Source organism: Orbicella franksi, chromosome 2, assembly GCF_964199315.1.
Source record: "Orbicella franksi chromosome 2, jaOrbFran1.1, whole genome shotgun sequence".
Classification (NCBI taxonomy): domain Eukaryota; kingdom Metazoa; phylum Cnidaria; class Anthozoa; order Scleractinia; family Merulinidae; genus Orbicella; species Orbicella franksi.
The window spans coordinates 30,718,718-30,743,346 of NC_138146.1; the positions used below are offsets into that span (position 1 = coordinate 30,718,718).

General features: G+C 39.5%; 2 protein-coding genes across 2 annotated transcripts; both read right to left on the minus strand.

The window, feature by feature from the left end:
* Positions 1 to 10,119: 10,119 nt before the first annotated feature.
* Positions 10,120 to 11,769, minus strand: LOC145469642 (uncharacterized). The gene is made up of 2 exons (XM_081453403.1): positions 11,670 to 11,769; positions 10,120 to 10,589 (listed from the first exon to the last, which is right to left on the minus strand). The coding sequence occupies exons 1-2, from the start codon at positions 11,767 to 11,769 to the stop codon at positions 10,324 to 10,326; spliced, it is 366 nt and encodes a 121-aa protein (XP_081309529.1). The 3' UTR covers positions 10,120 to 10,323.
* Positions 11,770 to 17,021: 5,252 nt separating this feature from the next.
* On the minus strand, positions 17,022 to 18,834 carry LOC145469653 (uncharacterized). Its single transcript, XM_081453415.1, has 2 exons — positions 18,747 to 18,834; positions 17,022 to 17,670 (listed from the first exon to the last, which is right to left on the minus strand). Exons 1-2 carry the CDS (start codon positions 18,796 to 18,798, stop codon positions 17,405 to 17,407), a joined length of 318 nt encoding a protein of 105 aa, XP_081309541.1. The 5' UTR covers positions 18,799 to 18,834; the 3' UTR covers positions 17,022 to 17,404.
* Positions 18,835 to 24,629: the final 5,795 nt, after the last annotated feature.

The window sequence follows — 24,629 nt, forward strand, 5'->3', positions numbered from 1 at the left end:
AGTCTATCGTTTTGCACAGTGCTTAGGTTGGAGATTCTCGCCCAAATCAACTTTCTTTTCTCTCACAGACTTCCACAAGTAAAATACACGTCTGTAGATTTGGGAAAGGCTCAAAGTAGCATCTCTAAAAAATTAAGTAAGCATTGGTTGAGATCCCCGCACCTAAAACGCGAGTGTGGCGCATCTCTAAACGCGCGAGAACTTACGCGAGAATCTCTCACCCAAGCACTGTCCAAATCCATAGACTTCTACAAGTGAAATACACGTGGCTAAAAGTAGCATCGTTAAAAAGTTAGGTAGGCATTGGTTCGGATACCTGTACCTAAAACGGGAGTATGGCGCATCTCTAAACGCGCGAGAACTTACGAGAGAAACGAAACCTGATAGTGGCGAGAATCTCTCACCCAAGCACTTTCCAAATCGTTAGACTTCAACAAGTGAAATACACGCGTGCAGATTTGGGGGAGGGATAAAAGTAGCACCTTTAAAAAGTTAGGTAAGCATTGGCTGGGATCCCTGCTCCTAAAACGCGAGTGTGGCGTATCTGTAAACGCGCGAGAACTTACAAGAGAAACGAAAGTTGATATGGCCGAAAATATCTCACCCTAGCACTGTCCAAATCTTTAGACTTCCGCAAGTAAAATAAACGTGTGTAGATTTGAGGAAGGCTGAAAGTAGCATCTTTAAAAAGTTAGGTAAGCATTGGCTGGGATCCTTACACCTGAAACGCGAGTGTGGCGCATCTCTAAACGCGCAAGAACTTACGAGAGAAAAGAAAAGTTGATATGGGTTAGAATATCCAAACCAAACACTGTGCAAATCGATAGTTTTCCACAAGTGAAATGCACGTGTGTAGATTTGTGGCAGGGCTAAAAGTAGCATCTTTAGAAAGGTAGGTAGGTAATGGTTGGGATCCCTGCACTTGAAACGCGAGTGTGGCGCATCTCTAAATGCGCGAGAACACGCGGGACAAAAGAAAATTGACATAGGAAAGAATATCTAACCCAAACACTGTCCAAATCGATAGATTTCCACAAGTGAAGTACACTTGTGTACATTTGGGGGAGGGCCAAAACTAGTATTTTTAAAGAGCCATGTAAACATAGTTAAGGATCCCCACACAAAAAACGTGAGTCTGCCGCATCGCTAAACGCGCGAAAACACGCGAGTTAAAAAAAGATATAAATGGGCGAGAATCTTAGCTTTAACCCAAGCATTGTCCAAAGGAACAGACTTCCACAAGTAAAATACACGTGTGTAGAATTGGGGCAGGGCTAAAAGTAGCATCTCTAAAAAGTTAAGTAAGCATTGGTTAAGATCCCTGCACCTAAAACGCGATTGTGGCGCATCTCTAAACGCGCGAGAACTAACGAGAGAAAAGAAAGTTTTAAATGGGGGCGAGAATCTCTCATCCAAGCACTTTCCAAATCGTTAGACTTCCACAAGTGAAATACAAGGATGTAGATTTGGGGGAGGGCTAAAAGTAGCATCTTTAAAAAGTTAGGTAAGCATTGGCTGGGATACCTGCACCTAAAACGCGAGTGTGGCGCACCTCTAAACGCTCAAGAACTTACGAGAGAAACGAATGTTGATATGGTAGAAAATGTCTCACCCAAGCACTGTCCAAATCGTTAGACTTTCACAAGTGAAATACACGTGTGTAGATTTGGGGCAGGGCTGAAAGTAGCATCTTTAAAAAGTTAGGTAAGCGTTGGTTGGGATCCCCGCACCTGAAACACGAGTGCGGCGCATCTCTAAACGCTCGAGAACTTAGGAGAGAAAAGAAAGTTGATATGGGTGAGTATCTCCAAGCCAAACACTGTGCAAATCGATAAACTTCCACAAGTGAAATACACGTGTGTAGATCAGTGGGGCAGGGCTAAAAGTATCATCGTTAAAAAGGTAAGTAGGCAATGGTTATGATCCCCGCACTTGAAAGGCGGGTGTAGCGCATCTTCAAAGGCGCGAGAATACGCGGGAGAAAAAAAATTAACATTGGAAGGAATATCTAACCCAAGCACTGTCCAAATCGATAGATTTCCACAAGTGAAATACACTTAAGTAGATTTGGGGGAGGGCCAAAACCAGTACTTTTAAAGAGCCATGTAAGCATAGTTTGGGATCCCTATACAAAAAACGTGAGTGTGCCGCATCGATAAACGCGCGAAAACACGCGAGTGAAAAAAAAAGGGCGAGAATGGGCGAGAATCTTTAACCCAAGCATTGTCCAAAGTGACAGACTTCCACAAGTAAAATACACGTGTGTAGATTTGGAGGAGGGCTAAGAGTAGCATCTTTGAAAAGTTGGGTGAGCATTGGTTAAAATCCCCGCACCTAAAACGCAAGTGTGGTGCATCTCTAAACGCGCGAGAGCTTACGAGAGAAAAGAAAGTTGATACTCGCGAGAATCTCTCACCCAAGCATTTTCCAAATCGTTAGAGTTCCACAAGTGAAATACACGTGTCTAGATTTGGGGGAGGGCTAAAAGTAGCACCTTTAAAAAGTTAGGTGAGCATTGGTTGGGATACCTGCACCTAAAACGCGATTGTGGCGCATCTCTAAACGCGCGAGAACGTACGAGAGAAAAGAAAGTTGAGAGTGGCGAGAATCTCTCACCCAAGCACTTTCCAAATCGTTAGACTTCCACAAGTGAAATACACGCGTCTAGATTTGGGTGAGGGCCAAAAGTAGCATCTTTAAAAAGTTAGGTAAGCTTGGTTGGAATCCTTGCACCTAAAGCACGAGTGTGGCGCATCTCTAAACACGCGAGAATACGCAAGAGAAAAAAAAATTGACATGGGAAGGAATATCTAACCCAAGCACTGTCCAAATCGATAGATTTCCACAAGTGAAATACACTTGTGTAGATTTGGGGAAGACCAAAACTAGTATTTTTAAAGAGTTATGTAAGCATAGTTTGGGATCCCCACACAAAAAACGCTAGTGTGCCGCATCGCTAAACGCGCCAAAACACGCGAGTTAAAAAAAGATATAAATAAGCGAAAATCTTTAATCCAAGCATTGTCCAAGGCGACAGACCTCCACAAGTAAAACACACGTGTGTAGATTTGGGGAAGGGCTAAAAGTAGCATCTTTAAAAAGTTAAGAAAGAATTTGTTAAGATCACCGCAACTAAAACGCGATTGTGGCGCAGCTCTAAACGGGCGAGTGCTTACGAGAGAAAAGAAAGTTGATATGGTCGAGAATCTCTTACCCAAGAACTGTCCAAATGCATAGACTTCCACAAGTGAAATACACGTGGGTAGATTTCGGGGAGGGGTAAAAGTAGCACCTTTAAAAAGTTGGGTAAGCATTGGTTGGGATCCCCGCACCTAAAACGCGAGTGTTGCGCATCTCTAAACGCTCAAGAACTCACGAGAGATAAGAAAGTTGATATAGGCGAGAAACATTTCAGCGTATCTTTTAAAGTAGTTAGTTTTTTTATAGATATATATTATTTATACATGCTCTTTTTATTTTACGTTATACAGGGCCCCCGTTGATACCAGTCCTGCGACTGAAGGGGTCACCCTGTTTAAATATTGATTATTATTATTATTATTATTATTATTATCTCTCAGCCAAGCACTGTCCAAATCGTTAGACTTCCACAAGTGAAATACACTTGTGTAGATTTGGGGAGGGACAAAACTAGCATTTTTTAAAGAGCCACGTAAGCATAGTTTAGGATCCTCACCCAAAAACCGCGAGTGTGCCGCATCGCTAAACGCGCGAAAACCCGCGAGTGAAAAAAAGATATAAATGGGCGAGAATGTTAGCTTTAACCCAAATTGTCCAAAGCGACAGACTTCCAGAAGTAGCACCTTTCAAAAGTTAGGTAAGCATTGGCTGGGATACCTGCACCTAAAATGCGAGTGTAGCGCATCTCTAAACGCGCGAGAACTTACGAGAGAAACGAAAGTTGATAGTGGCGAGGATCTCTCACCCGAGCACTTTCCAAATCGTTAGGCTTCCACAAGTGAAATACATGTGTCTAGATTTGGGAGAGGGCTAAAAGTAGCACCTTTAAAAAGTTAGGTGAGCATTGGCTGGGATACCTGCTCCTAAAACGCGATTGTGGCGCATCTCTAAACGCGCGAGAACTTACGCATGGCGAAACGCATCGCTAAACGTGCGGGAACTTACGAGAGAAAAGAAAGTTGATAGTGGCGAGAATCTCTTACCCAAGCACTGTCCAAATCGTTAGACTTCCACAAATGAAATACACGTGTGTTGATTTGTGGCAGGGCTAAAAGTAGCATCTTTGAAAAGTTAGGTAAGCTTGGTTGGAATCCTTGGACCTAAAACGCGGGTGTGGCGCATCTCTAAACACTAGAGAATACGTGGAAGAAAAAAAAAACATTGACATGGAAAGGAATATCTAACCCAAGGACTGTCCAAATCGATAGATTTCCGCAAGTGAAGTACACTTGTGTAGATTTGGGGAGAGCCAAAACTAGCATGTTTAAAGAGCCATGTAAGCATAGTTTGGGATCCCCACATAAAAAACGCGAGTGTGCCGCATCGCTAAACGCTTAAAAACACGCGAGTGAAAAAAAGATATAAACGGGCGAGAATCTTTAACCCAAGCATTGTCCAAAGCGACAGACTTCCACAAGTAAAATACACGTGTGTAGATTTGGGGCAGGGCTAAAAGTAGCATCTGTAAAAAGTTAAGTAAGCATTGGTTAAGATCCCCGCACCTAAAACGCGAGTGTGGCGCATCTCTAAGCGCTCGAGAACTTACGAGAGAAAAGAAAGTTGATATGGGCGAGAGTCTCTCACCCAAGCACTGTCCAAATCGAAAGACTTCCACAAGCGAAATACACGGGTGTAGATTTGAGGGAGGAATAAAAGTAGCATCTTTAAAAAGTTAGGTAAGCATTGGATGGGATCCCCGCGCCTAAAACGCGAGTGTTGCGCATCTCTAAACGCTCAAGAACTTACGAGAGAAAAGAAAGGTGATATGGGCGAGAATCTCTTACCAAGCACTGTCCAAATCGATAGACTTCCACAAGTGAAATACACGGGTGTAGATTTGGGGAGGGCTAAAAGTTGCACCTTTAAAATGTTAGGTAAGCATTGGTTGGGATCCCCGCACCTAAAACGCGAGTGTGGCGCATCTCTAAACGTGCGAGAACTTAGGAGAGAAAAGAAAGTTGATATGGGCGAGAATCTCTCACCCCATGAGGGGATGCAAATGACCTCTACTGTGATTATCTCTTCCTGGTGTTGTTGTTGTTGTTGTTTTTTGTTGTTTGTTTGTTTTAAATTCTACAAGAACAGGGCTCTATTCCTCTAAGGCTGTGGGTGTAATTCGTAAAAACACTGAGTTCTTATAAATCGTTTAGAAATTCTTCAGTCCAGTTCAAATTTATGTTGCTGGCACATGGGTGGGCAATTTTATATCTAGACCGCGATGTAAGATACCTTAAACTACTTTTACTGTTCATGATGCCTTGCTAGGTTAGTCTGCTTTATAAATATTTAACTACTTTGGTCCAGTGTTAAATTTCAATATGATTAAACGTTCTTTTTATGCGTTCCTGTTAATAATGATGCAAAGTTGTCAACTTTAGTAATTTCAATTTGAAGAAAAGGTCCTGTTAGTACCTTCTTGTTACTTGATGAAAATTTTGCAGGGTTTGTTTCACCAGGGCGCTTCATGACGCCTCCTACGGAATAAGCTATACCTTCCCTCGTTGAATCGTCATCAGTTTATCCTACGTTATTCAGGTTATTGATTGAAAAAATAATTATACTTTTGAACCTTAGTTCCTCTATTTTCAGGGGATGGGGGGTGGGCACACTTCTTTCGGAGGTCGTTACTTACGGACTTTTACGATTCGTTGGGTGTAGGAGCCATTGGCCAAGCGATTAGCGAAGCCGTTGGTAGTCGTGCATGGTCTACTAAAGCACTGACAATCTATCTTAGCTCCATGTACTAAGTTTCTCCTCGCGCTTTGTTTTGTTTCTTTTTTTGCCCTCGACTGTGTAATTGTGCGATATCTTCTACACAATAACTTCAATTGCCGAGCATGATAATACTGCAAGGGGCTCCCACTGCCAACGACGTACATACTCAGACAAGTATTCCCGATCATCTGGGTTTTTATTCCTTAAGATCTGTGTTAGATTGATTAATCAAACGCTCCCTTACGCCCGGACAAGCATCTCGATGCAAGCTCAGAGTTTATTGTGATGGCTTTCATTGGGTAAAGAAGACGTTTACGTCTGCTCGCCCCGCTCAACATCCATTCGTAGGCACTTTGGTATCTTTACGTTCAGTTCTTAAATCTGAACTTGGTTCAGGGGGAGAAGCAGAGGAAGGTTCATGTTGTGTAATTGTCTGTAATTCGTTCATCATTGCGGGATTTCTTGATTTATCGGCATTCCCCGGTTTTGTCCGCTCACGTTTTTTTCGAGCCCAAGTTTTTCTTCACTTGTGTTTAGACGTGATCCGATATATAATGACCTTGTTTTGTTCCAGATTATTGGCGTCGGTGGAGTCCGCCATCATTTGAAAGCATCGGGAATGACTCGAACACACTATTTACTTTTAAAACACTATTAATATCGTGACTTCATTTTAAAGCTTGTCTCATATTCCATCGGCCCTTTCTGGTTTATTTTTTATTTAATATCATCGACATGTCACTGAAACAGATTATGACGCCTTCCCTGGCTGCAAGACGAAGAACCCTAGTGAGAGTATGTAAGGAATGCTAAGAAAATTTCCTACCATTTGTCTGCGGTACTTACAGTAGAAGTTCCCTGCGTCCCGTCATGGCTTATAATTCAGAAACGGCACGGTAATTTTTTTTTTATATCATGAAATTTTGATAAGCAGGATAAGACGCAACTTTTGGCAAAGTTTTAAGAAAATCTATACATGGGATGCAGAACCACCTTAAAGTTTTGAAAATTAAAGGTGGCTCTGAATCCTATATACAGATCTTTTTAAACTTTGCCAAGAGTCGCGTCTTATCTTACATAGCAAAATTCGATAATGTAAATAAAAAAAAATCACCATGCCGTTTTTGAATTATATGCCCTCAAAGCTATTATTAAGGGTGTTTTTCAAAACAAGTTATACTGTTGCTATTGTAATCTACTGTGTCAAAAAAATGGTAACAACGTGTTCACCGATGATTGAGCAGTTTTTTGATACCATGATTGCAATATCAATTAATAAAGAGTGGTTATAACGGCCCATCAATATTTAAGTCTTGGAAAGTGCTGGAAACTGTTTTGAGCCTCCTTAAGTCATCTTGGTTGTCTAGGTAACGAATTATCAAAGCTGACTTTGTCTGGCCAACTTTAAAAACGTATGGTGAGATAAAAACTAGGAAAATGTTATAGAATCTCGACAGAAAGTCGCGTTCAAATGTTCTTAGAGTACTTGATGCTTATTAAGAAATAGTTTGCGATTCCGAACACTGTTTGGGCTTTGCTGTGAACGAATCTTCTCGGCTTGGGTATACTAACAAAACACTCAGTATGATTTATAGACTTGCCACAAGTCGACCTCATGAATTTCAAGGTAGAATACGTTACGCCGCAAAGCGGGGTAGAAGATGTTAGGCCGCGAAGCGGCCGAGCGAGCAACGAAGTCGCGAGAGGTCGACTTGTCTCGCTTGAAGGGTTTTCATTTGCGTTTCGCGCCAAAAATGAGGAGTGGCGTGACTTGCAACTGGTGTCTCAGATTACATTTGAATTAAATCGAATGGCGGAAAGTATCGGTTCCACTCCGACCAAAACAATCGAACGTGTGTGCGTTTCTCCTGCGTCGAAAGAGCAAATTTGTTTACTCTATACTAAAGGGATTACGAACAAAGATTTTAACGAAAATTGACGATATCGGGTGGCCAAAAAAAAGACCAAAGCTTGTTTGAATCTTGAATTGATCGCCGGAAAGGAGATATCCAGTGGCGAAGGTTCACTTTTGACAAACATTTTGTGCCGAAATTAAATTGCGCAGACAAAAACGAAACCGTAGTTCGGAAGATTCTTGAAGTAAGAGGAAGCTGCGAATCATCGAGGAAGTCCATTGAAGCCAAGAAAGGCGGAACAACAATGTGGCGATAGTTGTTGAGAATCGCCTCCGGACTTCCAAATACCAGTTTAAATCTAAAATGTCCTGTAACTGTTGTTCAGAACAGTCGTCTCCCTGATCTTTCATCGGGGGAATAAGCGGAACCACCACCAAGACGATGGAGTTGCTATTCGCTTGATCTCCATTCAAACAATCAAATGCATACGGAGCCAGCTCGAAAGTCAAACTTTTCCAGCCACGGTTGGTGCAGAAACAAACACATCTCTTCCAGACAGATATGCTTCCACTGTTTTCTTCTGGTATTCACGCAATACATGATATCCCCTGGCCTTTGAAGCTTCGTTAATGGCTTTCGCAGTCGACCCCATATTGAATTTAACCGCAAGTCACGTTTTGTTGCGCATAGTTTGACAATTTGGTCCCCAAGGGACATCCAGGAGACCTCTGATTGGTTGAAGCGCAGCGACCCGTTTTTGGGTCGCTAAAATTGGCGGCAATCAAGCAGGAAAAGTCCTTCGTCCGGCGGATACTGACTAAACAAGACGAAGGACTTTTCAGAAAGTCTATATGATTTACTGCAAGCTCTAAGGTGAAGACATTAGTTGCGCCAAATGTTCAGGAAAAAACAGGCCAACGACACGGGATTGTCCGTTGACATCATCCGCCATTCTTTTAGGGTTGAAATTGAGCGCAGACGGTAAGCAACCGAAAAAATGCCTTTTGTGGCGGGAAATGCTGTTTCTTTAAACGAAAAAGACACGGGAAAGGATTGTATTAAGGGTATGATACATATGGAAGTTCCGGTGCATGGGCTCCTGTCGACAATGAGAAATTTCGACGATATAACCTATCTAAATCCCCTGAAATTTCTTTCAGAAATGTCTCTTCAAGGCAAGGGCTGGTTTGGTTTAGCAGCTTCTATAGTTTAATGGCATAAAATTTGCTCTTTCACAGTATGCTTAATTCTCCGAGTGTGTACTTTAAAAAGTTTTATACTAAGAGGTTTCGGGCGGATGTGCTACCGTTCACCTTTTGCATACCATTTTGACAGAATAGCTACCCCATTCGTATACGACGTACACCTTTTTTTTTTTGAAAAAAAAAATGTACTCTTGTCACATATCTAATTTAAAAAAAGTCCATCGTTTTTCTAAACGAAGTTAATAAACACTATAACGGGAAAACATTAAGCGTTACCAGACGAGATTTTAAATCGGAAAGCATTTTCACAGAAATCTATATAATGTCAAGAGTTTTCAACAAGACTTTTGGTGGAAAATCTGTGAAAATGTTTTACTGCGTGGCATTGAAGTTACGGTAACTTCATGGTGGGAAGACCTGGTTTTTATCTGTTCCCACGATTGACATTCACAAAGGGAAAGTGCAAGCGGTTGCTTCTTCTGAGTTTTTCCAGTAAATAGAGTTATTGTATTGCTGCTATTTTGCCAGTGCTGTCTCATTGAACTGCTTTCTATCGATTCCAGGTAACCTTAGTGTCTAATTATAAAATAACACCAGAAGCACTATCCAAGAAAAGTCACGCCAGTATATCGCAATAAAGACAGATCCTGTTGCACAGCGGATTCAGAGACGAACATAGCCGGCTCGATCGGTAAACTCCTGGAGTGGTACCTGCACCTAAACTGTGTTATTTCAAAACGCAATGGAATGAATCTGAGCATAAGTAACCAATTTTCGATTTAGCAGCTACTTATGATGCAAGACTTGCCTTGCAAACAGCCAGTGCCTCTAAAACTTGAATTACCCAATCTGCATTCAGTAGGAGGGAGAAAATGTATTGTCCCGATGTCAAATGTGTGTCAACAGGAAATACACTGAAGTCGGACTGGTTTTTGTTTTGGAGACCGTAATGAATATTCACGAAAAAGAATTTCAAGGGCCAAAAACAAAACGAATTATCACAAATGAAAAAAAACATTCTGTTTTTTTTTGAAGTTGAGGCAAGCTTTCTTGAAAGAAAATAATAATAATAATAAAAAACAACAAAACGAAACAAAACAAAACGAAAAAAAAAAGTTTAAGCGTGCGGTTTTAGGTTAACTCTCCTTGTTACTCAGTCTGTGATTGTCGTATCTCCATTTATTTACTTTTGTTTTCTCTTGTCTATCTTACTCTGTGCATTCGCATCCCAAGCCCAAACTAAAACAAGAAAATCAAATTTAACATTTTGAGTTTATTTTCCATGTCAGTATATATTACAGTGAAAGTAAAAGCACACACTAATCACTGTTTTGTCCTTCTCTGATTTAGTTACAGAGACTGTTCTCACAACAAGTTATTTCACATTCACCGCCGAAAATCTGCTCGCAGTAGCCTGGAATCTGGTATTCCTCACAGGAGATGTCATCAAAGCATCCTTTCGAGAAACTGTCTATACCAGAGAAAGATAAGGCCAATGTTGCGCAACGATTTTGTTCCTCATCGCAGATTTGTCCTATTTGGTTTTCGATACAGTCAGCCATGGAGGTGTAACTTAAGCATGTTAAACACGACATAGATCCATTGGCGTTCCCTAGTCAACAACAGCAACAAAAATAAATTAACAATAACCGTCAATATTTTTCCTTAAAACTTTTCTTTTTATTTTATAAAATTAACTTCTTTCCTTCTCATACCTTCTATGCAATTTATGTAGGTAAGCTAATAAAGATTATTGCTGTTGTTGTACATCAAAATTGCAAAAAAGAAAGATTGGTCAAGATTGGTGGTCATCAAAACGGTAGTACAGTTTCAATACATATTTTTCACGCTTCTTAATCTCTTTGAATCATCAAGCTTATGTTATCCTACATGTATGACCTGTCCTTAGTATCATCTGATCAACTATTAAAAAAATGTCAAATAAAGGCACAACGTTTGCTCGACAATTTGTGTATGCTGATCGAAAGCAGGTGTGACAGGTCATCACGCTTATTCTGAGTCATCAAGCTTATGTTATATCCTGCATGTCCTCAGTATGCTCTGACAAACTGTTAAAAAAGGTAAATATAGGCACAGAGTTTGTTCTGCAATTTGTATTTATTAATGGAAAACAGGTGTAACAGGTATAAATCAATAGGAAGACGGATATCGAACGACAATGAAGCATTTTCAACGAAATGTTGTCTAGCTTTGCTCATTAATGCTGAGCTTTCCCAGTTATGTCCGTAACACATGAAGAAGCAAGTTTACGTTTCCTGCTCTATTCTATTTTCTCATCACATAATAAATTAAATTTTTAAAATGAATAAGGAACAAAGCAGTGGACTCCCATGTTTTCGAATTATTCAGTTATCCAAACGAATATTTTTAGAGACTTTTCAGAAATTTACATTCGATTTTTCAAAAGTCGCAATCTTTCGAACCAATTTCAGTTTCCGTTGATGATTCCAAAAATTGGTATTTCCCTGTAGATTTTCTCAAAATCTTTAGAAATACATGCATGCATGCATGCATGCAAAGTTGCTCATTGTTACTTTTCGCTCCCTCTAATCGAACCGCTTAGTGTCGATCGAGTTCCCAGATGACGGCGATTTTAAACAAAATTTAAGACCTTCTTTGTAAGGTCTAAAACATACTCCTAGAAAGAAATCATGACAATTTCATTTCTTACCAGTTTGAATAAGCAAGAAGCTCACGAATAGAAGGGTTGCAAGAAACTTCATTATGAATACAGCTTCCTTCCTCTCTCGGATGCTACCAAAACTTCTCATAATGAACTTCTCTTTTGCCGTTCGTATTTACGGTTTAATTTGCTTGAACAGCTGTAGGACTTTATTGGCAGTACGTGGCACTTGAAGTGTTCTATTTAATCGACATCACGAAAAAGCTCTCGAAAAAGCCTTTGTTAAATCAACAAGACAGACAGCAATTTAAAATTGTCTGGAGCAGGGAATTAAAAGACTAGCAGTAATGCTTTCTTGTGGAATATGACACAACCAGAAGTTCCCGATCTTTTTTTTAATGTTTCTTCACAACTCAGATTCAAGGGCTACAGATACAGCTATATCAAGGTCAAAAACCAAAAATACTCTTCGAATTTCTTGGTATCGTAAAGCTATTTTAGCACAGTGATACTTAATCTCGAGAAGGACTATTTTCAATCTAATTATCAGAATGATCAAAAAAGTGACTCTCGCAAATCAGCACAGGAATTAAAAAGGCAATTATATTTGCTTTTTGGTCAGCTGAGTTACTTGATTCAAATCAATTAATGACATTGCCATCATTAAACTATTTCTTATTGCCATTAATTGCTTTAACTGATTTCAATAACTTCAATGTTGTTTACTGATGGCCTGTACTGAATTATTTATGTATTATGTTGTAAGGCACGTCTTAATTAAAGGCTACCAAACGTTCGATAAAAGGCAAGAGTACAAAAGAAAAAATACAAGTTCAGCAAAACTGGAAAAGCTTAGTTAATATTAAATGAAAAAGAACTTGGAAATGACAACAGATAAGGCTAGCAGAGAGTGAAAACACTGTTCAACTATTGTGAACCATTTAAGGTGGCCGAACACTGTTTTCGCGCGCGCTTTTGCTGATGCAAAACATGCCTTCAATTAACATGCCTGTTAATAATGATGCAAAGTTGTCAATTTTAGTAATTTCAATTCGAAGAAAAGGTCCTGTTAGTACCTTCTTGTTACTTGATGAAAATTTTGCTGAGTTTGTTTCACCAGGGCGCTTCATGACGCCTCCTACGGAATAAGCTATACCTTCCCTCGTTGAATCGTCATCAGTTTATCCTACGTTATTCAGGTTATTGATTGAAAAAATAATTATACTTTTGAACCTTAGTTCCTCTATTTTCAGGGGATGGGGGGTGGGCTCACTTCTTTCGGAGGTCGTTACTTACGGACTTTTACGATTCGTTGGCTGTAGGAGCCATTGGCCAAGCGATTAGCTAAGCCATTGGTAGTTGTGCATGGTCTACTAAAGCACTGACAATCTATCTTAGCTCCATGTACTAAGTTTCTCCTCGCGCTTTGTTTTTTTTTTGCCCTCGACTGTGTAATTGTGCGATATCTTCTACACAATAACTTCAATTGCCGAGCATGATAATACTGCAAGTGGCTCCCACTGCCAACGACGTACATACTCAGACAAGTATTCCCGATCATCTGGGTTTTTATTCCTTAAGATCTGTGTTAGATTGATTAATCAAACGCTCCCTTACGCCCGGACAAGCATCTCGATGCAAGCTCAGAGTTTATTGTGATGGCTTTTATTGGGTAAAGAAGACATTTACGTCTGCTCGCCCCGCTCAACATCCATTGGTAAGCACTTTGGTATCTTTAAGTTCAGTTCGTAGATCTGAACTTGGTTCAGGGGGAGAAGCAGAGGAAGGTTCATGTTGTGTAATTGTCTGTAATTCGTTCATCATTGCGGGATTTCTTGATTTATCGGCATTCCCCGGTTTTGTCCGCTCACGTTTTTTTCGAGCCCAAGTTTTTCTTCACGTGCGTTTAGACGGGATCCGATATATAATGACCTTGCTTTGTTCCAGATTATTGGCGTCGGTGGAGTCCGCCATCATTTGAAAGCATCGGGAATGACTCGAACACACTATTTACTTTTAAAACACTATTAATATCGTGACTTCATTTTAAAGCTTGTCTCATATTCCATCGGCCCTTTCTGGTTTATTTTTTATTTAATATCATCGACATGTCACTGAAACAGATTATGACGCTTTCCCTGGCCGCAAGACGAAGAACCCTAGTGAGAGTATGTAAGGAATGCTAGGAAAATTTCCTACCATTTGTCTGCGGTACTTACAGTAGAAGTTCCCTGCGTCCCATCATGGCTTATAATTCAGAAACGGCACGGTAATTTTTTTTTATATCATGAAATTTTGATAAGCAGGATAAGACGCAACTTTTGGCAAAGTTTTAAGAAAATCTATACATGGGATGCAGAACCACCTTAAAGTTTTGAAAATTAAAGGTGGCTCTGAATCCTATATACAGATCTTTTTAAACTTTGCCAAGAGTCGCGTCTTATCTTACATAGCAAAATTCGATAATGTAAATAAAAAAAAAAAAAATCACCATGCCGTTTTTGAATTATATGCCCTCAAAGCTATTATTAAGGGTGTTTTTCAAAACAAGTTATACTGTTGCTACTGTAATCTACTGTGTCAAAAAAATGGTAACAACGTGTTCACCGATGATTGAGCAGTTTTTTGATACCATGATTGCAATATCAATTAATAAAGAGTGGTTATAACGGCCCATCAATATTTAAGTCTTGGAAAGTGCTGGAAACTGTTTTGAGCCACCTTAAGTCATCTTGGTTGTCTAGGTAACGAATTATCAAAGCTGACTTTGTCTGGCCAACTTTAAAAACGTATGGTGAGATAAAAACTAGGAAAATGTTATAGAATCTCGACAGAAAGTCGCGTTCAAATGTTCTTAGAGTACTTGATGTTTATTAAGAAATAGTTTGCGATTCCGAACACTGTTTGGGCTTTGCTGTGAACGAATCTTCTCGGCTTGGGTATACTAACAAAACACTCAGTATGATTTATAGACTTGCCACAAGTCGACCTCATGAATTTCAGGGTAGAATATGTTAGGCCGCAAAGCGGGGTAGAAGATGTTAGGCCGCGAAGCGGCCGAGCGAGCAACGAAGTCGCGAGAGGTCGACTTGTCTCGCTTGAAGGGTTTTCATTTGCGTTTCGCGCCAAAAATGAGGAGTGGCGTGACTTGCAACTGGTGTCTCAGATTACATTTGAATTAAATCGAATGGCGGAAAGTATCGGTTCCACTCCGACCAAAACAATCGAACGTGTATGCGTTTCTCCTGCATCGAAAGAGCAAATTTGTTTACTCTATACTAAAGGGATTACGAACAAAGATTTTAACGAAAATTGACGATATCGGGTGGCCAAAAAAAAGACCAAAGCTTGTTTGAATCTTGAATTGATCGCCGGAAAGGAGATATCCAGTGGCGAAGGTTCACTTTTGACAAACATTTTGTGCCGAAATTAAATTGCGCAGACAAAAACGAAACCGTAGTTCGGAAGATTCTTGAAGTAAGAGGAAGCTGCGAATCATCGAGGAAGTCCATTGAAGCCAAGAAAGGCGGAACAACAATGTGGCGATAGTTGTTGAGAATCGCCTCCGGACTTCCAAATACCAGTTTAAATCTAAAATGTCCTGTAACTGTTGTTCAGAACAGTCGTCTCCCTGATCTTTCATCGGGGGAATAAGCGGAACCACCACCAAGACGATGGAGTTGCTATTCGCTTGATCTCCATTCAAACAATCAAATGCATACGGAGCCAGCTCGAAAGTCAAACTTTTCCAGCCACGGTTGGTGCAGAAACAAACACATCTCTTCCAGACAGATATGCTTCCACTGTTTTCTTCTGGTATTCACGCAATACATGATATCCCCTGGCCTTTGAAGCTTCGTTAATGGCTTTCGCAGTCGACCCCATATTGAATTTAATCGCAAGTCACGTTTTGTTGCGCATAGTTTGACAATTTGGTCCCCAAGGGACATCCAGGAGACCTTTGATTGGTTGAAGCGCAGCGACCCGTTTTTGGGTCGCTAAAATTGGCGGCAATCAAGCAGGAAAAGTCCTTCGTCCGGCGGATACTGACTAAACAAGACGAAGGACTTTTCAGGAAGTCTATATGATTTACTGCAAGCTCTAAAGTGAAGACATTAGTTGCGCCAAATGTTCAGGAAAAAACAGGCCAACGACACGGGATTGTCCGTTGACATCATCCGCCATTCTTTTAGGGTTGAAATTGAGGGCAGACGGTAAGCAACGGAAAAAGTACCTTTTGTGGCGGGAAATGCTGTTTCTTTAAACGAAAAAGACACGGGAAAGGATTGTATTAAGGGTATGATACATATGGAAGCTCCGGTGCATGGGCTCCTGTCGACAATGAGAAATTTCGACGATATAACCTATCTAAATCGCCTGAAATTTCTTTCAGAAATGTCTCTTCAAGGCAAGGGCTGGTTTGGTTTAGCAGCTTCTATAGTTTAATGGCATAAAATTTGCTCTTTCACAGTATGCTTAATTCTCCGAGTGTGTACTTTAAAAAGTTTTATACTAAGAGGTTTCGGGCGGATGTGCTACCGTTCACCTTTTGCATACCATTTTGACAGAATAGCTACCCCATTCGTATACGACGTACACCATTTTTTTTTTTGAAAAAAAACTGTACTCTTGTCACATATCTAATTTAAGGAAACTCCAACGTTTTTCTAAACGAAGTTAATAAACACTATAACGGGAAAACATTAAGCGTTACCAGACGAGATTTTAAATCGGAAAGCATTTTCGCAGAAATCTATATAATATCAAGAGTTTTGAACAAGACTTTTGGTGGAAAATCTGTGAAAATGTTTTACTACGTGGCATTGAAGTTACAGTAACTTCATGGTGGGAAGACCTGGTTTTTATCTGTTCCCACGATTGACATTCACAAAGGGAAAGAGCAAGCAGTTCCTTCTTCTGATTTTTTCCAGTAAATAGAGTTATTGTATTGCTGCTATTTTGCTAGTGCTGTCTCATTGAACTGCTTTCTATCGATTCCAGGTAACCTTAGTGTCTAATTATAAAATAACACCAGAAGCACTATCCAAGAAAAGTCACGCCAGTATATCGCAATAAAGACAGATCCTGTTGCACAGCGGATTCAGAGACGAACATAGCCGGCTCGATCGGTAAACTCCTGGAGTGGTACCTGCACCTAAACTGTGTTATTTCAAAACGCAATGGAATGAATCTGAGCATAAGCAACCAATTTTCGATTTGGCAGCTACTTATGATGCAAGACTTGCCTTGCAAACAGCCAGTGCCTCTAAAACTTGAATTACCCAATCTGCATTCAGTAGGAGGGAGAAAATGTATTGTCCCGATGTCAAATGTGTGTCAACAGGAAATACATTGAAGTCGGACTGGTTTTTGTTTTGGAGACCGTAATGAATATTCACGAAAAAGAATTTCAAGGGCCAAAAACAAAACGAATTATCACAAATGAAAAAAACATTCTGTTTTTTTTTGAAGTTGAGGCAAGCTTTCTTGAAAGAAAATAATAATAATAATAAAAAACAACAAAACGAAACAAAACAAAACGAAAAAAAAAAGTTTAAGCGTGCGGTTTTAGGTTAACTCTCCTTGTTACTCAGTCTGTGATTGTCGTATCTCCATTTATTTACTTTTGTTTTCTCTTGTCTATCTTACTCTGTGCATTCGCATCCCAAGCCCAAACTAAAACAAGAAAATCAAATTTAACATTTTGAGTTTATTTTCCATGTCAGTATATATTACAGTGAAAGTAAAAGCACACACTAATCACTGTTTTGTCCTTCTCTGATTTAGTTACAGAGACTGTTCTCACAACAAGTTATTTCACATTCACCGCCGAAAATCTGCTCGCAGTAGCCTGGAATCTGGTATTCCTCACAGGAGATGTCATCAAAGCATCCTTTCGAGAAACTGTCTATACCAGAGAAAGATAAGGCCAATGTTGCGCAACGATTTTGTTCCTCATCGCAGATTTGTCCTATTTGGTTTTCGATACAGTCAGCCATGGAGGTGTAACTTAAGCATGTTAAACACGACATAGATCCATTGGCGTTCCCTAGTCAACAACAGCAACAAAAATAAATTAACAATAACCGTCAATATTTTTCCTTAAAACTTTTCTTTTTATTTTATAAAATTAACTTCCTTCCTTCTCATACCTTCTATGCAATTTATGTAGGTAAGCTAATAAAGATTATTGCTGTTGTTGTACATCAAAATTGCAAAAAAGAAAGATTGGTCAAGATTGGTGGTCATCAAAACGGTAGTACAGTTTCAATACATATTTTTCACGCTTCTTAATCTCTTTGAATCATCAAGCTTATGTTATCCTACATGTATGACCTGTCCTTAGTATCATCTGATCAACTATTAAAAAAATGTCAAATAAAGGCACAACGTTTGCTCGACAATTTGTGTATGCTGATCGAAAGCAGGTGTGACAGGTCATCACGCTTATTCTGAGTCATCAAGCTTATGTTATATCCTGCATGTCCTCAGTATGCTCTGACAAACTGTTAAAAAAGGTAAATATAGGCACAGAGTTTGTTCTGCAATTTGTATTTATTAATGGAAAACAGGTATAACAGGTATAAATCAATAGGAAGACGGATATCGAACGACAATGAAGCATTTTCAACGAAATGTTGTCTAGCTTTGCTCATTAATGCTGAGCTTTCCCAGTTATGTCCGTAACACATGAAGAAGCAAGTTTACGTTTCCTGCTCTATTCTATTTTCTCATCACATAATAAATTAAATTTTTAAAATGAATAAGGAACAAAGCAGTGGACTCCCATGTTTTCGAATTATTCAGTTATCCAAACGAATATTTTTAGAGACTTTTCAGAAATTTACATTCGATTTTTCAAAAGTCGCAATCTTTCGAACCAATTTCAGTTTCCGTTGATGATTCCAAAAATTGGTATTTCCCTGTAGATTTTCTCAAAATCTTTAGAAATACATGCATGCATGCATGCAAAGTTGCTCATTGTTACTTTTCGCTCCCTCTAATCGAACCGCTTAGTGTCGATCGAGTTCCCAGATGACGGCGATTTTAAACAAAATTTAAGACCTTCTTTGTAAGGTCTAAAACATACTCCTAGAAAGAAATCATGATAATTTAATTTCTTACCAGTTTGAATAAGCAAGAAGCTCACGAATAGAAGGGTTGCAAGAAACTTCATTATGAACACAGCTTCCTTCCTCTCTTAGATGCTACCAAAACTTCTCATAATGAACTTCTCTTTTGCCGTTCGTATTTATGGTTTAATTTGCTTGAACAGCTGTAGGACTTTATTGGCAGTACGTGGCACTTGAAGTGTTCTATTTAATCGACATCACGAAAAAGCTCTCGAAAAAGCCTTAGTTAAATCAACAAGACAGACAGCAATTTAAAATTGTCTGGAGTAGGGAATTAAAAGACTAGCAGTAATGCTTTCTTGTGGAATATGACACAACCAGAAGTTCCCGATCTTTTTTTTAATGTTTCTTCACAACTCAGATTCAAGGGCTACAGATACAGTTATATCAACGTCAAAAACCAAAAATACTCTTCGAATTTCTTGGTATCGTAAAGCTATTTTAGCACAGTGATACTTAATCTCGAGACGGACTATTTTCAATCTACTTATCAGAATGATCAAAAAAGTGATTCTCGCAAATCAGCGCAAGAATTAAAACGGCAATTATATTTGTTTTTTGGTCAGCTGAGTTACTTGATTCAAATTAATTAATGACATTGCCACCATTAAACTATTTTTAATTGCCATTAATTGCTTTGAATGATTTCAATAACTTCAATGTTGTTTACTGATGGCCTGTACTGAATTATTTATGTATTATGTTGTAAGGCACGTCTTAATTAAAGGCTACCAAACGTTCGATAAAAGGCAAGAGTACAAAAAAAAAATACAAGTTCAGCAAAACTGGAAAAGCTTAGTTAATGTTAAATGAAAAAGAACTTGGAAATGACAACAGATAAGGCCAGCAGAGAGTGAAAACACTGTTCAACTAGTGTGAACCATTTAAAAGGGTTACGTAATAATTTCATACACTTATGTAAAGCTCAACTAATGATCGAATTCTTATTAAAACTGTTACATTTAACTTAATGATTGTTGGAAAACTCGGATAGTCATTAAAAAATAACAATCATTTACAACATTATTGATTAAATTCTCAAAAACGCCTCAAACCGTGCCTGGTGCTTTATGTATTGTATAACTCGCAAGAGAGGATGAAGGGTGAGAGATAAGTCATTTTAAAATCTCAAACGGCTTCAGCCGAATCCCACGAGGGTCTACAAATAGCCAGTCGGGCTGTCAGAGCTGTAAATTTAGGCTAAAATTTTCAAGATCCGCAAACCGCAAACTTAGCTCCTTTAAGTGACTTTTAACTCACCCCGACAGTACGGCGAGTATGCGAAGATGGCGTTACATACCGTTAGGCCTTGGTCAGAGGAAAGCGAGAGGTGGCCTGATAAAGTGAAGTACGGAGGAACGCTATTGACAACACGAAATGCACGAGTGAATAGGCCCTTTGAACGATCCGGTCACATAATACAAAATCACAAAACCGTGAATGCTTGAGACTATACGCAGTTTGGCTTCGCAATTCCAGTAAATGGCTAAGCAAAATTACGTGCTGAGTACGCTACCTGCAAGTTCCTAAGGAGGCTACGAGACTCAGACCTTCTTGAATCAGTTTTTATGGTGTCTCCCCCCCTTTCGTCCCATACTTCAGGACCGAGTTGTTCGAAAGGTGGATAACGTTATCCACTGGATCAATCACTATCCAGTGGATAGCGAGGTTTGTTTTGTTAACACCTATATATCCAATGGATAGTGATTTATCCGGTGGATAGCATTATCTACCTTTCGAACAACTGGGGCCAGGACCTTTTTTAATCTGGATTTTTCATTTCGCATTTCAGTGATGTGCACTGTAGATTGGCATGAGTCAAAACGCCTGCGGTGTCGCCTTCGATGGGATATGCAAGCCCATAACCAGGATTTTATGGGGGGGGGGGGGGGGATGCTAACGAGGCCAAAGTGGACCAAACTTTCGAAATGCATTTTTTATTGTCTGATGTAAAGAACATTCACGAACTCTTTTATTGCGTAAGAACTTGTTTTGTTTGTACAGATACGACACAGCTTGATATAGCACGTGACACCACATGAATATAATCAATTTTAAATTAGACTTTGATCTGTCCTTTTGCGAAGCGAAGACGAGAACACGAGATCGCGTTTTTTTTACGAAGTTTTATGTTGTAAATAGGGACAAATTTCAAATTAAACGGAAATTATTTCAAATACAATCTCGAAGTTTATTACATCTGATCCATTTATTTAGGAAAGTAGCAACACAAGAGAAATTGTAACGGCAAAGTACACGGTAGGAACTGAATATTATATTTGTCGAATACAATTGTTTGAACTAAGTTATAAAGGACTAATTCTACGATGTAAAATGATACATCAAAATACTGCGGAACTAATCCATCAGAATAGTCCCGAGCACCAGCCGTCGCGGGTGTTTGGTGGCAAACAGATTTACCACCTCATCCAAAACAATTTTAACTTGATAATGTATGTGCATTAGTGCGAGGGACGACAGCCTTTCCTGGCCCATGCATGCCCTGTTATATGTATGCAGCCGTCTTAAAGAACTCGCACTTCTTTCACATTCACAGCTCGTTGCAGGGATTGTGGCGCATATCTTGCGAATTGGATTGAATTGTTAAGAAAGTACACATCGGCTTTTCATAGAAAATTGTCATGACATCAGGAAATGACGATAAGAGACCAAGAGAAACATAAAATGTATTATCCCTCTTTGTGTCTAGAAAACTTCTATTTTGATGGTTTGGGATGCCTGTGGATTGCTTCTTTAGATTAACCCTCCCCAGTCCCTCTCCGACTTGTTACTCTGTGTTCCTCACTGGCTTTCTATTAAGCGAGTTTGTTTCATATCGAGGAATAGCGACTAAATCTCAGAGCATAGTAATGGGATCAAGACTGGTGGACATTGCGAAAATAAGTATGATTTATCTTCTATATCTCGCTGAAAAACTGTAGTTCACTGAGATAGATCTGAAGTCGGGGTTTCAGCTGGGCTGTCATCGCAGACTGCACTGTCATTAGTTTCATTGTCAGCGTCTGATGGCTCTTGACGGCGTACTTTACTGACCCATAAATCGAGAGACTGGCAAGATTTAGCTGCAGCCTTCCTCTTTCTATTTTCCTGTTCTCTCCTACACATAACGTATTACACAAAAAACCTAATTTTGCATCTTCGGGCGTTCATGTGCTCGTGCAAATAGAGAATACCACCCGACGCGTTAGCAGACGTGTCTGACAAAAATCGTGAGATCGCTCTCTTGTCATTGGCTCGCTCGTCTAAACTCCCAAGCAAAGCGTGCGCAAGTTAATTTTATTATTCATTTAGATGAGCTCGGACATCTGTGCACTCATTGAAATGTTCTGAATGGCTCAGGCTACTAGAGTGCAGCTGGTTTCAGTTCCTCAGTGAATACATTACTGCTTTTTCCATTCTTTGATTTTGTTTGAGTATCACTGTTAAGTTTTAGACTTCAGTTTAACCGACTGCACTCCTTAACTTGGATATTGAGTATCAAAATGCGGACCTTTGGGGCCTGTGGGGAGGTGCGAACGCACCCCGTGCACCCCTCTGGTTACGGGCCTGATATGATATGTTGTACGTTGTTGCTACGCCAGCGAACAATTAACATTTATGTTAAGATTAAAGAAGTATTTTCTAGAATGAGCAAAATATATTTTGATCTTATATTCTTTGCCATATGTTAATAAGGTCACACTGTCTAGACGGGTGTTTGCATACATCAATGCAAAGAAATTGTGGAGGTGGCGTGGCCTAGGGTTAGGACGCTGGATTTGTAATCTGAAGGTCCCGGGTTCAAATGCTCCTCCCTGCCACTGGCTGGATTTGTGTTTGGTGGTCCCAAATTCAATTCCTCCACGCTTTGTAATTAGCCAACTAGTCAACCTCCCGCCAGCTGGGATTTTTGATTCGGTTTAATTTACAATATTTGTTTCCTAATTTCAGTATCCTTAGTTAGTACCGCAGTGCTAAACACTTCGACACTTAAATAAAGTGATTTATTTATTTTAAAAGCAATACCCGAAATTTGTCAGGAAGAATAAAAAATAAAAGAATAAAAATATCACCAGCAAGAAGATCTGTAAGATATCTTCTAGAATGTGGCATAATGACATGCTGTTTTCAGAATAATCTTTGCGTGTCTCAAACTTTGATATTTGATAACACAGATGAAAATTGTAAATAAGCAGAGGAAGGTGATGTGACGAACTGGCTTTCCCAAAGAAATTGCCAAAGAAGGCAAAATTATTTGTGGGGCATTGATATTTCACTTTATTATCCATCAAATATTTTAATTTCGCTCGCATGCGATTGGTCTTAACGCGTCACGTGAATGAATATGTATATTCCCTAGCTGAAACTGGGTAACATCTCAGTGATGTTCCCCAGTTTTCAAATCCCGCGTGTTGCGAAAAATATTTGAACGATAATAACATGATATCCCCATTTTACTTTAAAAGCATACTGGGATATTTGTCTTTGGACATCATGTCTTCCTCAGTTCGTTTTCTCACTGTTCGCATCTAGGAACAGATAATGCCCGCGGACAAATATCCGAACGTATTTTGACGCCAAATGGAGGCCATTGTTTTGTACATGGATGTTTCTCTGAAAGACAGGGACGTTTCTGGGTCTGTTTTGTAGCTGGCAGTTATGGTTTTCCTGAAGGAAATAATGACTAACACACTTCGTAAAACATGACGTGTACAATGTGACATGTTTTTATTTCCCGTCAAATGCATGTTTACCGTTTAACAGCTTAAATTACTGGCGCCATTTTCAGGTGCAGCTAAGAGAGAAATCTCCTTCACACCAGTATAATTCGCATTCAAATCCCCCTGCTTCACACGAGCAAACACTCAACACTGACTCCCTAGAATTCAGAACAAGGAGTAAATTAATTGTTTTTGGCAAAATCTAAAAAGGTTCTCCGGCTAAAAGTATATATAAACAAATAAAAGCTTTCGACTGTCTTAACTACAGTCGTCAATGGGCGAAATAGTAAAAGGCGCGAAAAATTCTTGCCTAAATGACTGTAATTAACACGGTCGAAAGCTTGTGGTTTTTTAAATACTTTTAGCCGGAGACCGTTTTTAGATTTGACCATGATTCATCCTGGCTGGGGCCCTTATATATTTTCATAATTGTTTTTGCTTGAAACACGATATAATGAAAAGACGACAAAAAAAAATCAGTACATAATAGTTTACAGTAAAACATGGAAGAGCTGTTAGGGCATTTTCTCAACTTCATTTTGTTCAAAAATACTCTGAATGTAAAAACTCAAAAGGATGTTCAGAAAAAAAATTTTTTAGTCCATTTTGAATAAACCAAGGCGACACGGGACACTTGAAACGAGGACACATTACCCTGTACCATGCGTGTCTCAAAGCAATTTTTCCAACCTTCAACATCACTTCCGACATCACTTTAGACGTTGCACAAGTCGCTTGAGCAACAGTCTATGTCACATTCATATCCAGATCGGTAGCAGATGTCTAGTTTGCCTCGTGCGCATAAGGAATCCGTTATGCATCCTTTGTTGGACGAAAACGAGAGAAAGAAGTAACAACAGAGAGTGATTCAGAGAATTTTCATGAACAAAAACATACTGAAATACACATAAGTTGCTATTATAAATATGTGGTGAATTTTGCTAATGAAAAAAACAACAACAAGAACAACAAAACAAACAAACAAAGCACACCTTTTCCGTAGCCTTCAGCCGCTAAATAGCCACATTCGTAGTGCTTTACACCAAGAGTGGCGCAGTTACTGCGATGCGCAGGACATGTGATCGTAGTCGTTCGTAATTTGCATTCATATAGTGTATCAGAAGCAGAGCAATGGTAACACTCCAAACTGTGCA